The sequence below is a fragment of the Stylophora pistillata genome, chromosome 3 (assembly GCF_964205215.1).
Source record: "Stylophora pistillata chromosome 3, jaStyPist1.2, whole genome shotgun sequence".
In the NCBI taxonomy this organism is placed as follows: Eukaryota; Metazoa; Cnidaria; class Anthozoa; order Scleractinia; family Pocilloporidae; genus Stylophora; species Stylophora pistillata.
The window spans coordinates 21,511,692-21,527,500 of record NC_142521.1 but is presented as its reverse complement, the minus strand read 5'-3'; the positions used below and the strand labels follow the sequence as shown (position 1 = coordinate 21,527,500).

General features: G+C 38.8%; 1 protein-coding gene and 2 pseudogenes across 3 annotated transcripts in view; all 3 read left to right on the top strand.

Moving 5' to 3' along the window:
• LOC111332605 (uncharacterized) overlaps positions 1 to 5,076 on the top strand; it is a 15,588-nt pseudogene extending 10,512 nt beyond the window's left edge. The window contains exons 2-3 of the transcript XR_015998669.1: positions 1 to 124; positions 1,130 to 5,076. The exon at positions 1 to 124 is cut by the window's left edge and continues 359 nt beyond it. The product of XR_015998669.1 is annotated as an uncharacterized LOC111332605 (transcript). The remainder of the gene's footprint in view (positions 125 to 1,129) is intronic.
• LOC148735029 (adhesion G protein-coupled receptor L4-like) lies at positions 4,782 to 15,809 on the top strand (annotated as a pseudogene). The gene is made up of 13 exons (XR_015998592.1): positions 4,782 to 4,980; positions 5,521 to 5,625; positions 6,068 to 6,155; positions 6,637 to 6,727; positions 7,213 to 7,262; positions 7,462 to 7,579; positions 13,511 to 13,617; positions 13,823 to 13,925; positions 14,030 to 14,180; positions 14,344 to 14,428; positions 14,650 to 14,716; positions 15,447 to 15,529; positions 15,680 to 15,809. The product of XR_015998592.1 is annotated as an adhesion G protein-coupled receptor L4-like (transcript).
• Positions 11,862 to 13,465, top strand: LOC148735030 (adhesion G protein-coupled receptor L4-like). The gene is made up of 3 exons (XM_088753148.1): positions 11,862 to 12,430; positions 12,920 to 12,969; positions 13,240 to 13,465. Exons 1-3 carry the CDS (start codon positions 12,332 to 12,334, stop codon positions 13,361 to 13,363), a joined length of 273 nt encoding a protein of 90 aa, XP_088609274.1. The 5' UTR covers positions 11,862 to 12,331; the 3' UTR covers positions 13,364 to 13,465.

The window sequence follows — 15,809 nt, the reverse complement described above, 5'->3', positions numbered from 1 at the left end:
GAGCAGTGTGATGCATCAGCTGTGCTCACACTACTTGGTAAAGTTCCCGTGTTTTCTGTTGCTGTTCAGTCTGCTGCTGGTGACGTTAAACAAGCTAGGAATGCATGGGCACACTGTGAGTTCAGTAAGTGGAACCTTATAGGCCTTCAGCAGAGTTTTATTGAGATGAAACTGTTGTCGAAAGCCTTAGGCCTGCCAAAAGCTGACGAGGATGCCCTTTTTGAAGAATTAGAAGACTGGGAGAGAAAAGGAAATGATAAAGAGTACAATCGAAAGTCATCGTTCAACCTTTCTTTTCCTATCAGGCAAATTAAACTGACCTACGCCCCCTTACTTACGAATTAAGACAATTTTCACCAGATGTTGACAGTAATCTTAAGCGAGAAATCATGATAAGCTACGCCAAAAATCACCACTTTGGGAAATGGCACTCAATACCTTGACTAACGTGTTGCATGAAAGCGAGGCCTATGTGTACAATTTATACTCTTTTACTTCAAAATTAAGAATATCCGTAAAATTACAAAACTGAAATTGGGAGCTAATTATAAGAATCATTCTTCCAACTCTGATGAGGTTATAGGTGTCCAATAAAATTTCAGAACAGTTAATGCAGTTGAACCATAATTTTGGAAAGCAGGGATGGTGCAGTGTTAATACGAGTGCCGGTCCCACTACCGCGGCCTGGGTTGAAATCCCTAACCTGGCGTCGTTTTTGGGTTGAGTTTGTTGTGAGTTCCATTCCTTTCTACAAGTCTTTTTCTCAAGTTTAACCGATTTTTCCTCCCTCCGTTAAATCCAACACTCCAAATGTAAATGTAAATTTTGAAAACAGTGGAGGGCGAGCCAATTGTTTAGATTGCCTGTGTTATTTTCCAACTTGTTCACACCGTTGTTTTTATGGAAGTTTTTCTAACAGACAACCTAAAGGTTACTATCAAAGGCATTCATTTCATGCTTCATTAGATATAATATAAGAATAGATCTCATAGGTAAAGCCCACAGTTAGGAGGGAAACATCAGCCACTGCAGACCGTGTTGGAGTGAAAATTCTAGAAAATGGAGGGCTTATTAAGGCATGTGTGCATGATGGTAAGTTTAGTTTTGAGTGTGGGTTCTTGTCTTGCAGGAACCATACTGTGTATGAACGCTACTGTTGACCCTGATCTGGTAAAGGCTGTTCAGCAGGAGCTCATTGGTCTGAAGAACGATGTTGATAAGCTAGCATTTGAAAAAGAGGAAGAAAGAGAGCAATTGCAGACTGCGCTTCAGAATGCTGTAGGCCATCTGAAAGAGCTGGAAAAACGCGTTTCGAAGGTCGAAAGGGAACAATGCCGCCGTCGTGAGAAATAATCGTCGTTCAACACGTGTAACACTACCTCGAGCATATTTTTCTTTTTGATGTTTCAGAGATTTCCAGTTGGGAAGCAGAAATCAACGAGTATGCTAGACGTTATGATCCAGATACAAGAAGGTGGTTTTTCGAGGATTTCCACATATGGTTCGGGGATCCTGGAGACTCCAGAGCGTATGTTTGGCTTGGAGATACTGGGGTCAGCAAGAGTGTCGTGGCTGGTGCCTTGGCACGCCAAACAAGAAAAGCAGGAAACTGAGCAGCGGCCTATTTTTGCCGCCACAACGATGCGACAAGAGACAATCCCAGGTATCTACTTGGGACTATCACATGCCAACTTTGCAAATGTAATGAGCAGTACAATAGTCTTGTGGAAGGGGAAGTTGGCATCACAAAGTCTTTAGGTAATTCTGCTCTAGGTGTTCACGAATTGTTTACCAAATTATTACAAGAGCTACTGGCTCAATGCACCTCTTCTGACACCAGAAAGTTAATCGTCATTGATGCACTAGATGAGACAGATTACGAGTCTAGGGAAGATGTTCTCGATCTTATAATGCACCGTTTTCCCATGCTTCCACAATGGCTTGTTTTCTTTATCACCAGTCGCCCTGAGGATTGTGTTCAATTCAGATTAAAAAGGTACAATCCCTGTATAAAAATTTGTGCCGGAAATAGCGAACACGTTAAGTTCTATCAACAGCACGAACAAGACATAAAGCTATATTTAGAGAAAACCGTCAATTTCACACGTCTGCCGTACTCGGTGGATGATGTAGCAAAGAAATGCAGCGGATTGTTTTTGTACGCCTTCTATGTTAAGAAAGCTCTCAAGGATGAAGGGAATTCAGGTAAGATTAGTCAGCTTGATGAACTAATCCCCAGAGACATGGAGAGTTTTTTTCTGCAGAATTTCAGGAGAATTTATGACAAAGTAGGAGCGGACTTGTACAGGAAATTGTTTGGATGTACCATAGCTGCTCCATCTCCGCTTCCTATTTCGTTTATTTCGTTTATACTTCAAAGAGAAAATTCCAGTCTCGTCGAACAGGAAGTAATTGATGCTCTCTCAATATTTCTATTGTTTTGCACTCCTGATCAGACGTTCACCTTTTTTCACAATTTGATTCCAGCGTGGTTAACTGACAAGGAAAAAGCCTCTCGAAAACGATTCGTTGATAGGATTAAAGCGGGTGAGTATTTCAGAGACCTTATCATTTCTTGTCTCTCTGAATTTCTAGATGAACAATCGGATGGAAGTATTTCTATTGAAACCCATGTACTTGATGACATTTTGCGCTTAGGGGTCCGCTATTTGTTAAGTTTTTCCGACAAGGTTTCACAAGAAACAGCTTACAGTTGCTTGACCAGCTTTAAATTTATTCAAGCGAGAATACAATGCAGACGAAATGGTATTTACTCCCTTATCTAGGATGTTAAGATAGGGGCAGAAAATGAGACTATTTATTTCCATAGATAATTTCTTCAAGAAATGTGCACTGTTCTAGAAATGAATGCCCACGTTCTTTCCGAATGCCCTAAGCTTCTAAACTCTTGCCTGCAGATGACCTGAAAAGCTTTCAAAGATATCATTTTTCCTTGTGGTGTCTCAACATCTTGGATGGAGTACAATTGTCTCAGAAATCCTGTGCATGAAATTCCCCTTGGCATAAGCTGTTTTGCTTTGTCTCCGGATAAGGTGTGGATGGCTGGAGCAAAAGGGCAGTCCATTTTCTTGTTTGATGCGGGCACGCTAGATAAAATTCAAGGCCCTGTCGAGGTTAAAGAACCAGAAAATGTTATTCAACATGTGGAATTTTCATTAGACAGCAAGTTTCTTTTTTTGGAAGGTTGGATAAGTGGTTTACTCTGGATCTAGGACGTTTGAAGGAGTTTCCCCAGTTTACAGGTAGAGACAGGTTTTTCAAATGGGGTTCTCTTGCTTTACAAGGTCGCTATATTGTAGTGGAAGGTGATAACTTTTGGAAACAATCACATAGTCAGTCATGTGCGAAAAGCCTATTCTGTTTATGGGCAACGCTTGAGCTGAAACAGATCAAGAGTGATGAGCTTGTCTGCATGCGTGAGCTTATACAGCTGTGGATTGACCGTCTTACCCGTTACGTTGATGAGGGGTTAAAAGGATTTTTTGAATGGGAAAGCAGTAGTTTCAACGTTATTGTAGAATTCGCGGAGGAGTGTTCGAAAGTTAGTCACAATGCTGAATTGCGTGGTATTTTCCTGTCTCGTGTTTATCCAACGAAAATGCCCAGTCACTGTTTACTATGTTCTTCTATGTTGGAGCAGCGGTTACCAGATACAGCTCTTTCACTTGTGCGTCAGCGCATTATTTATCTCTACCCTGACATTTTTCCCTATCAGGTGTGGAATTTGGAAAGTGGAAGATCTGCACTAGAGGAGGTATTTTCTGGAAGTACTCAGCTGAATCCACTTTTCTTCATTTATCACTTACCTGGTGGCATCGCGTTCAATGAAAGACCCTCTCTTGGTAAAAGTAAAGTAATGCCACTTTGTGGTGTTGCTGTAGCTTATGCCATGCATCATCTTTATCTACTCGGGAACTTATACATGGAGATTTTTTTACTTTAGTCAGGTGAGGGACTTTTCGTACTTCCACAAGTTAGTTCCACTGAACCCTTACTTTCTCACTCGGTCACCAAATGAGATTCCCGGTCTTAACAACGCGAGGGAAGTAAAGATATCTCTGGATCAGAACTGGCTCGCGGTTGGGACCTATCATAACTTCGAGGTAACTGTGTTAAAAAAAATTAGCCAAAGTGAACATTTTGATTATGAAAATTCAGTTCATGCCATCAAAGATGTGGATGCCTTTGCGTTTACAGATGACTGCAAGGTTTTACTTTATCTCACCAAAAACAAGTCATATCATGCACTGTCTCTTCAAACTGGTGCTGCCTTTTCAAGCGTCTCAGGATTTATTCCACTGTACTGCACCCCTGAAGAGAAACGTGGGTATTGTTTTTGTAGTGGATGCGAAGAAATCACTATCTTTGGAAGGGATCTTCCCAGCGATTGATTAACCAGTGCGCTAGTGACACTAAAGAATGGGAAAATCTGGCTATGAACAGAACTATTTGGAGGAAAGCAATAAGAGATGGAGTGGAAAAGTTTGAGGAAAGGCGTTCAGAAGGCATAAGGCTGAAGAGGGAAAGGAAGAAAGAAAGACAAGAACAGCCACGCACAGAATTACGACCAGGCCTGTGTTGTCCAGAATGTGATAGACAATTCAAGGCTTGTATTGGCCTTTACAGCCATTACAGAACTCACCATCAGTCAATGATGTGAAATGGACACCGATCTTCTATACAGAAGGGGAGCCAACGACGACGACGACAAGATGATATGTGTTAACCGCCTTATTCCTGCTCGAATTTTTTATTTTTAACCTTCTCAGTTTCCAAGCAAGAAACTTGTCGACACCATCCTAAAAGAAGTGGTAAACTCCTTTGGATATGAAGCAAATCAAGAAAAGATTGAACGTACTCTTCTCTCGGTTACTGATTTGGAGGAGTTCATCGGGAAATATTCACAACATCATCTTAATGAAACTGCACCTAAGATTTACATTCGTTGTGAACATGCAGGTGAATAAATCTTTAAAAAAAGCTGATTTGGGAGTTTTCTTGATTTCTAATACAAAGTTCAGGATAAGTAATCGTGCATTTTTCGTGGAAGATTTGCTAGGGTAATACTTGCTTTAAACTATTGATTTTGGGTGCAAGCTTTGTCACCATCAACCCTTCATCGAGTCCTGTTGGCGACAGGTATCAAAGCTCCCTTAAAGGTTGTTCATGCCATCGAATTCCTATCGCGCACCAATTGTCTCAAAGAAGTCTTTCAATTGTGTAGAATTTCGTAACAATGTATTAAAAAGTAATAAAAGATAATAAAAAATGAAAAAAACTTCGAATCCGTTGCGATGATCACCTACACTTTATCCGAAATTCAAATTGAGAACGCTCCTTTGACTGATGATCATTCCAAACAGCTTACATTGACTTCCTCTAAGTAATAGTTTTCAGCCCTTCTAGGCCTAAATATTTTGAAAACGGCAACTTCTGACTAATACGAAAGCATCCTTATTTATTTTGGCCTGCACTTAAAATAAGTCTTTTTTCAATTAGATATTTTGGTCAAGAAGATTTTTAACGAAAATGAGAGTGATTTCCAACTTGGGGATGATAAAGGAGAAAACTTCCTCAGCCTTCCCACTGCAGGCTTGGATAACGGTTGGAGAGTTATACATTTGTCATTCTTTCAACACGTTCTGTCCACTTTTACAATATCCCTTTAGCCTTCCTATAACATTGTCCAATTACAAGCGTAAAGCGTACACTGTCCCATTAGTGCTCAAATCGGGCTAGTGATAACCAATCAGGTTCGAGAATTTTGTTATAGTTTTGATTATCAGTCTTATTGGTCAGAAGTGGGTTGGGTTTCATGTACGGAAGAAAATTCAAACTGGATGGGTGACATTTTTATGTGTTTTTTTTTTTTATTTATTTATTTGTGTATTTGTCCGTTGGTGGGAATATATTTTATTCCTTTTCAAATGTGGGGCATAGCATTTAAATTAAGCAATAAGCTTGCAAGGTCTTTAAATTATGATTGCTTCTCATTCTTTCATCATTATCCCGTAATATTAAAACGGTGTCCATTATTACATCTTAGGATCAGTAGCACTTGGCGTCATTTACAAAGATCTCCATAAAATATTCCTACTAAACCAAGCTAACCCTGCCCACGTCGATGAAAAAGGGTTTGCTTAAACTTAGTTCTATATATAGTATTTTGGTGTTTAGATAAGCTACATGAGGCAAGTTTAGAGCAATGTCCTCGATCCCAGTTTGAATGTCTGTTTCGCTTTTGTTTTAATTTTTTTTAATAACTTTTTATTAATTTTTATTTTTGTCTTTAACAAATTTTATCCTTTTTTTTCTTCTACTTTAATTGTCTTGTTTTGTTTTTCTTGTTCTCTGTTAGTCTTTCGAGTGACTTTCGACATCTGAACAATATACATAGAAAAGTAAATGAATGCATGATAGAAAAAAAAAAAAGGACTAGAAGGGTAAGAAGAAATTCCGCTTTGTCGACTTTGGATCGTGAAGAACAAATTTCGACAGAGTTGTTAAGACGTTCAATTAAGTAAGTGCATACAAGAGCTTTTTTTATCTAAACAGTATACAAAACATTTCTTTCATCTCTCCCTTCCATTATGAATTACCGGGAATCGTGTTTAGGAACATCAACACATTTATCTTATCTGCAATGGTATGGCCAAGGGAGAACTTACCCTAGAAGAATATTACGTTGAAATTTAAAAACCTGAAGGTAAGTTGCAATTAATCAAGAGAGAGTTTCATCCATGTTTGTAACCATTTAAAAGAGTTGAAACAGCGTTGGTATATCTGGATAATATGAATTAAGTTTTCTAATTACACGTAATCCTTTCTAATGCATCTCTCCTGTACCATTCTTGTTTCGATCTGTTTTTCCGTCCTTTATATTTGTGTAACTATTTTTTCCGTTTTTTTTTTTGTTTATGGTTATTTTTTGTTGTTTTTTTTTGTTGTAGTCGTTGTTGTCATTGTTGACTTTATTTTATCCTAAGTTTTTAGCGCTATTTTTCTTTCTTTTATGAACACAAGGCCTTAATTCTTTTGAACCAGACTAGAAATATTGTGAAGCAACTCTTCAGATGTGTCACAAATGGGGGAGGGCTCTGAAAAATCGCGGCAAGAGCACTCTTACCTCCTTAATTATTAGCCAGCAAGACGCTGACTTACGTAACACTAATGATAATTTCATGGTTTCAGCCTGCAACATTGGACAGAAGCTGCATGTTTTGGAATACTTCCGAAGACAGGTAAACAACTTTGAATTAGCTAATGACATGTAAGGCCTCCGTCAGTGGTGCACCGCACAGGATGCTCACTTCTTACTCCTTCCCAGGCTTCCGTATGGGAATTGGTCAATAGATCTGTCACTTGTTTTGTTTTTTATCATTATTTTTTTGTTAATTATTGTATGAATTTTTTTCTACATGCTTCCTGCATGTCCTCTAGTTGGTCAGGGCAAGGGTGTCTCCTAAAATCTAGGAACGAAACTTACACCGAGTGCAGCTGCAATCATCTGACTCACTTCGCAGTTCTTATGCAGTTTGACAGTGGAACGAGCGCTAACAGTTTTACTTAATGTAGGGATATCTAGATTGCGAAATATACATACATTGATTTTAGAAGGCATAATGCATCGGCGTGGCGCTTTTTCCTGCGTTGGTGTTAAACTGGGTGTAGGGTATGTAACCTTTTTCTGTTATCATTATTGAACCTCTGTTTTTGTGGTTATTTTGAAATTTTAGCGCCTAATGTTTACTAGTGTTCCTATTACTCTTTACAGAGCTTTTGTATAAATTTTGCAACCCAGTAATTTATTTACTCCTTCAAGAGTAAGGCTACCAGATGATATACGTTAATCACCGTCTTATTCCTGCTCGAAATTTTTAATGTTTAGCCTTCTCAGTTTCCAAACAAGAAACTTGTGGACACTATCCTAAAAGTGGTGATAAAACTTTCTGGAGTTAAAATAGATCAAGAAAAGATGGAACGTGCTCTTCTCTCCGTTACTAATTTGGAGGAGATCATCGGGAATTACTCACAACACCATCTTAATCAAACCACACCTGAGATTTACATTTGCAGTGAACATGCAGGTGAGTAAATCTTAAGAAAGCTGATTTGGGAGTTTTCTTGATTTCTAATGCGGATTTCACGCAATTTTTCGTGGAATATTTGAGAAAAATCTGCTTGGACAATACTTGCTTTAAACTGTTGACTTTGGTTGCAAGCTTTGTCCACATCAACCCTTCATCGGGTCAACTCTGGTTAACATCGGGTCAACTCTGGTTAACATCGGGTCAACTGGTTAACTTTGTAAGTTAACCATAGTAAGAGACAGATTAGCGGTGCATATCAATGGCATTGTCAGCAACATCGATGGATACATCCTCCATGGAACTATTAAATATAATGTCAAGAAGGCTGTGAAACGTGTTATCGCCACTCACGAGAAGAAACTTAAAAGTTTAACGCGAAACGTGGTTCTACCGTTTGCTTCAACGGAGACAGTCACCAATCTTTCGTCGCACAATCTCACGTCCGAACAATTGGAAATACTTAAATATGGTCCTTCACATTCTATCTCTCCTCCTACCATTAGCAAAACGGATGTCTTCTCTTGTTTTGAGCTGATTAATCGCACCATGGTCAGAAATCTACTCGACAGGAAGCTAAAGGGAAAACTGGTCGCAGACCTTTCTCATCTTGCCCATTCGTACGTTTCTTCACACCAACCTTCTGCAGCGGACTTAAAGAAATGTAGGATACTAAAGGATTTGAGGAAGAACAAGGACATTGTAATACTGAAGCCTGACAAAGGAAATGGCTTAGTTGTCATGGACAGGAAAGCCCACGAAGAGGGTATTTTTTCCATTGTCAGGACACTTCTAAGTTTAAGGTTGATGATAACGATCCTACATTACAAAGGGAGGGTAAATTACAACGTTTTTTAAGAGCGCTTAAAAATAAGGGCCACTTGGACAAAGATACCTATGAGAGAATCTATCGAACTGGTTCTCAACCAGCCAGGTTTTATGGACTACCTAAAATGCACAAGGCTCGGCAGCCTAATGAAACACCTCCTTTTCGACCCATAGTATCTTCAATAGGTACCTACAATTACAATTTATCTAAGTTCCTTTGTAATCTTCTAGAGCCACATCTCCCGCGTGAATACAACGTCCGCGACACGTTTTCTTTTGTACATGAAATCAACCAGTTCTCAACCTCAGGGAAGTTCATGGTATCTTTCGATGTTGAGAGTTTGTTCACTAGTATATCTCTTGATGAATGCATTGATCTGGCGATCAGATACATTTATCAAGGTAACCCTGGTCTTAAGATAAACGCCGCTGACCCAAAAACGCTTTTTACCTTCGCAACAGCTGAGACTGGTTTCATGTTTAAGGGTGTGTTTTAGGATCAATTAGATGGGGTTGCCATGGGGTCCCCACTTGCTCCAGTACTTGCAAACCTCTTTATGGGACATCATGAAAAAAACTGGCCAGATAACTATTCATTTTCTGAAGTTCTGTTGTACGGACGCTATGTTGATGACACCTTTTGTTTGTTCAATAGCGAGGAGGACGCGCTCGTGTTCTTTGATTATATCAACGCCAGGCATCCTAGCATTCGTTTCACAATGAAAAAGGAAATTGATAAGCAATTATCGTTTCTAGACATATTGTTAGACAACAATCATACATCCATTGTCACTAGTGTATATCGCAAGAAGACGTTTACTGGTCTTCTTACTATTTATTTCAGCTTCGCCCCTTTGATTTAAAAATTAGGTTTAATCAGAACGTTGATTGACAGGGTATATAAGATCAATAATTCCTGGGTTGGTTTTCATCTGGATGTCAAGAAACTTATTTTCTTGCTACGGAAAAATTGTTTTCCATCCTGGGTCATAGACAAGATCATTTACAGGTATCTAGCGAAGAAAAATAATCCTTCTCCTGCTGGGCAGAACGCCTCTTCTAACTCCGGTAAACCTTCTTCCCTATGTTGGTCGGTTTTCGAACATCGCTCAGACTAAGTTAAGACAACTACTCAAACGTTATTGTAGAGCTGATTTAGATGTTAAGTTAGTCTTCAGTACGTTTAAACTCAGAAACATGTTCAGTGTGAAAGATTCAGTACCGCTAGGTCTACGTTCGCGTGTCGTTTATAAATTTCATGCGCTGGCTGTAATGTCAGTTATATTGTTGAGACCACTCGCCAAATTTGTACACGAGTTCGTAAGCACCTCTTGTCGGACAAAACTTCGCATATTTACAAGCACCTGCAATCATCAAGGACATGTCTTGACTCTTGCGATACTGAATGTTTCACGATCTTAGATTCTGCCGCTTCAAAATACCAAATTAAGATCAAAGAGGCATTGCATATTAAGTGGGAAAAACCTATCCTTAATCAGCAATTGAAACATCTAGAATTGTCTCTTTCCTTTTAATTATGTTGTTCTTTGGTCTTTTAATTTTTTTTTATCATTATTTTATATATTTATTTTTTGATCTAGTCTAGCGCGCGCTATTTACATTTTTCGCGTTTTTAACATTCAAATGTAACGTAAGCCCTGACACGTAGTTTGTAACGTACCTTAATATAAATTCAAATGTACAACAGTTAAATGCTCATTTGCAACTGAAGATGACATGAGAATGTCGAAACATATCTTGTAAATTTAAACTCAAAGTTGTTGTTTCTTTTTTGAGAGTTATTGTCACTCTGCTGTCTTTACGTCCTTTTGGTAACATTTTTTGTTGTATCATCCAAATTTTTTGGCGATTGATAATGGTAAGAGGACCGAGTGGAGTTCAACTTGGTCTTGAATCAAACAAGTTCGGACAGGGACGACACGAAGTCCTGTTGTCAATTAATAAAGCTATGACAAATGGAAGAAAGAAGCTAAACATGAGTAATATATTTTCATAAAAAACAAACAAACAAAAATAGCAACAACGACAGTTAACTCGGCGAAAAGCGCGGCAATAGCGAGCGCACATAACACGTCCTGTCTACTTTGATAATATCCCTTTAACCTTCCTATTACATTGTCCAATTACAAGCATGAAGCGTACACTGTCCTATAAGTGCTCAAATCATCCTAGTGATAACCAATTCGGTTCGAAGATTTTGTTATAGTTTTGATTATGAGTGCTACTGGTCACAGGGAGGTTGTGTTTCATGTACGAAGGAAAATTCAAACTGGATGGCTAAGATTTTAATTTGGCTGTTTGTTTATATTCATTTGTTTATTTGTCCGTAGGTCGAAATATTTTATTCCTATTCAAACGTAAGGCATACCATTTAAATTAGCCACTAAGCTTGTAACGTCTTAAGACCGTGATTGATTCTCCTCCTCCATTGAGCTAACCGCCTCCCGGTTAGCTCAATGGATAGAGCGCTGGACTGTTGTGCGGGAGGTCGAGAATTCGAGCTCCGGCCGGACCAACACTCAGGGTCTTAAAATAATTGAGAAGAGTATGCTATCTTTCTACAACATCAAGAAATGATTAGATATTCTAGTCTTCTCGGATAGGGACGAATAAATGGAGGTCCCGTCTCCTGCAGGGTTAAGGGCAGGAGAGGTTAATTTCCCACGCACGAAATTACTGTGTGGTGGATGTCCTCCCCTGGGGTGGGATGGCTGGGTAACAGGACCCCCGTTGATACCAGTGTTTACTATAAATATAAATGTCTGTCTACTCTACTCCTTCTTTTCGTCCTTAGACCGGTAGTATTAAAATTGTCTCCATTATTGCGTCTTAGGATCAGTAGCACTTGGCGTCATTTACAAAGATCTCCATAAAATATTCCTGCCAAACCAAGCCAACTCTGTCTCGTTCAACGAAAGAGGGTTTGCTAAAACTTAGTTCTATATATATAGTATCTTCAAGTTTGTATAGTTCTCTTTTGGCGTGCAGATAAGCTACACGAGGGAAGTTTAGAGCAATGTCCTCGATCCCAGTTTGAATTTCTGTTTCGCTTTTGTTTTGATTTTCTTTTAATAACTTTTTATCAATTTTTTTTTTGTCTTTAATAACTTTCATCCTTTTTCTTTTTGCTTCTACTTTTATTTGTCTTGTTTTGCTATTCTTGTTATTAGTTGGTCTTTCGAGTGACTTTTGACATCTGAATGATATACGTAGAAAAATAAATGAATGCATATTAAAAAAGGCACACTAGGAATTCCGCTTTGTCGACTTTGGATCATAAAGAACAAAGTTCGACAGAGTTGTCAAGACTTTTGATTAAATAAGTGCATACAATAGCTTTTTTATCTAAACATTTTGCAAAATTATTGGAAATCATGGTTAGGAACATCAACACATTTATCTTGTCTGCAACGATATGGCCAAGTAACACCAAACTCAGGAAGAATATCACGTTGAAATTTAAAAACCTGAAGGTAAGTAGTAATTAATCAAGAGAGAGTTGCACCCATGTTTGTAACTATTTAAAAGAGTTTAAGCATCGTTGGTATATTTGGATAATATGAATAAACTTTGCCAATTAATCTCTCTTAACGCATCTCTCCTGTACCATCCTTTTCTGTGTCTGCATTTTCGTTCGTTGTTTGTATTTATATGTACTATTGTTTTCGCTTTTTAGTCTTGTTTTGGTTGACTTTTGTTGTCGTTTTGGCTGTGACTGTTATTGTGGACTTTATTTTATATTAAGTTCTTAGCATTAGATTTTTACGACTTAAAGGCTCTCTCTCCTTTTAAGGCGCTTCTCAAAGAGAGGCAAACTAGACTAGAAATATCGGGAAGAAACTCTTCAAATGTATCACAAATGGGGGAGGAGTCTGAAAAATTGCGGCGAGAGCACTCTCACCTCCATATTAGCCCGCAAGACGCTGAATTACTTAAAACTAATGGTAATTTCACGGTTTTAGCCTGCAACTTTGGACAGAAGCTGCATGTTTTGGGATACTTTCGAGAACAGGTAAGCAACTTTTAATTAATTAACGACATCGTTCACTCCAATTATCAAATTTCTCTAGGACTTTTCTTTTATACATGTAAGGCTTTTGTCAGTGGCGCATCATATAGTATGCTCGCTTCTTACTCCTTCTCCTCTTTCCCAGGCTTCCGTATAAGAAGTGGTCGATAGAGCAGTCAGTTGTTTTGTTTTGCTTTGTTTTTTTTTGGGGGGGGGGGTGGAGGGGGAGAATTTTAGGACTGTTTTTCTAAATGCTTTCTGTATGCTCTCTAGATGGTCAGGGCAAGGGTGTCTCCTAAAATCTAGGAACGAAACTTACACCGAGTGCAGCTGCAATCATCGGACTCACTCGCAGTTCTTATGCAGTTTGACAGTGGAACAAGCGGTATCAGTTTAACTAAGGTAGGGATATTGCGGAATATACATACATTGATTTCCGGAGGCACCATGTATCGTCGTGGCGCTTTTTCCCGCGTCGGTGTTAAACCGGGTGTAAGGTATGTCACCTTTTTCTGTTAGCATTTCCAAATCTCTGTTTTTTGCATTCATTTTCAAGACTGACGAAAAGGCGCTGGAAATTCTTACATTCGTGGGCTTGCCCTTTTCTTTAGTTGTAATCACTTTAACAATCATCAGTTATGCTGTTCTTACGTAAGTATCTGACATAATTTCACGCAAGCATTGTAAAGCAAGCCGATATTTTAGATCCAACCGGAACTGTTATCAGCTTAGACGTGTAAAGTGATATGAGCCAAGTCGAATTATCTTTTGTTTCCCAAGGTATAACCTGGCTTTGTATAAAATGAGGATGGAACTGAGGATTCCTCTTACAAATCATTCGTTTAATTTTGATTAGAGACATGAGGGGACCTTTATCTCAGATCCGAGTGAGTCTAGTCACTTCACTTGGTGCAGGTCAAATTATCTTTCTAACTGGAATTGGTCCTGTTGAGAACAAGGTGAGATGTTACATGAAAAAAGTAGCGTCTCTTTGTGTTAATCTTTATGACAGTAACCTGCTCTTAACTTATTCAGTCCATGCCACTTTTTCTATCCTGTGCAGTCTACCTGTGTTACAGTAGCAGCTTTAGTGCAGTATCTCCTGATGGCCGCTTTCTGCTGGATGCTTGTCGAAGGAATTTATCTATACATGTTCGTTGTAAAAGTTTTCAACGTCAACGACAAGATGAAGGTGTCACATGGATTTTCATGGGGTAATGAATTTAAAACTTGTCATACTCTCATCGACAATCGTTTAAAAGAAAAACAGAACATATATAACTACCATTACCATCATCATCACCTTCATCACTACCATCATCATCGTCACAGCCTTGTAGTTTGACATTGTAATCACTTCGAATTTCAAATCCACAGGTCTACCCGCTCTCGTCGTTTCCATATCGCTGGGCATTGCAGCAGGAAGCGAACAGGGGATTACAAGCTATGTCAGTGAAAAGTGGTGAGAAGTGAAGGACTTTTTTCTCCCGTTCCATGAGTTCTTTGTCATGAATCCTCGTTTTCTGCCTTTTCGTTTGTTTTGTTTTATTTTATTTTGTTATGTCTCTTGTCATCGTTACTTGTAAGCAAACCGGGCATAGAGGATACTGTGAACGTGCATGTACGCAAAATAAATCACTGATTGATAATTTATCAAAGTTTCCGATACCTAATTTACTTCAGCTGCTGGTTTTTATCTGCTAACGGGATGATATGGATATTTGTTGTTTTCGTTGTGCTGATTGAGTTGGTAAGTTGAATTCCTAAGGTTTGTTTCGCTTTCATATTTTTTCTTCAGTTATCGTTAGTATCGTGACCATTTTTTCTTTCTTAGCACTTACCTCCAACCTCATTCACTATGTTCAATAGTATTCCGCGAAATATAAAGTATATATTTCCTTTGGGAGATCTCACTGTTGGAAGATGCAGTAAGCGGTTATCGCGCTGGACGGCAGGTTAAGAAGTCGGGGACCCGTTTCTCGAAAGTCCCGGTAACTTAACGGGCCCGAAGCCATGTTGTAAAATCAAAATTCAAAGGATAGGGAAGAAGGTTCTGGCACCCAAAACAAGTCCTTTTTGTTTCTTTAGTTGATAGTTTTATTGCATCATTTTCAAAACTTTTGAAATCTTCATTTTGAAAGAAAACATAACAGCTTTACGGGTCCGTTAAGTTACCGGGACCTTCGAGAAACGGGCCCTGGTTCGAAACTTTATCGGTTGATTGTTTTGCCTTGTTAGGCGAGACATTTTGCGTATACAATGCTTTTCTTCCCCTCCACCGAGTTACACAAATGCGTACAAACGAATTTTCAGGTAAACCTGAGAAAATTAGCGGAATGCTAAAGAGGGGGAATTGTCAAACTTTTGACGTCCATCTACTGAGGCCACTTGGACTACTTAGCTCAAGTGCAAACTTTGCTTTACCTCGAAATCATGTTGTTTTTGATTTAGTTTGGTAAGTGTATATATATTTTTTTCAGTTAAATGCGATGCTACTGGGGCGAGTTATCAAGGAAATGACAATCATGTAGCATGCGAAAGACAAACACAGCGAACAAATAAGGTGAGTATTTCAGCGGAGCCAGATAGAGGAAGATACTCACGCTAAGCCATTCGCCTTTTTCTTTTGCTTCCTTGTACGAGTAATGCCTACTTAGAACAAAAATCAGAGCTATCTATCTTCTTCTTCTCTTTTTTATTCATGATTTTATAGGCTTGGTGTCAGGGCATGCTTGGTGATGATTCCTTTGCTGGGGATTACGTGGCTATTTGGTCTTCTGTTACCCTTACACAAAGCGGTCGCCTACATTCTCACACTTTTCAACTCCACTCAGGTAAACTAA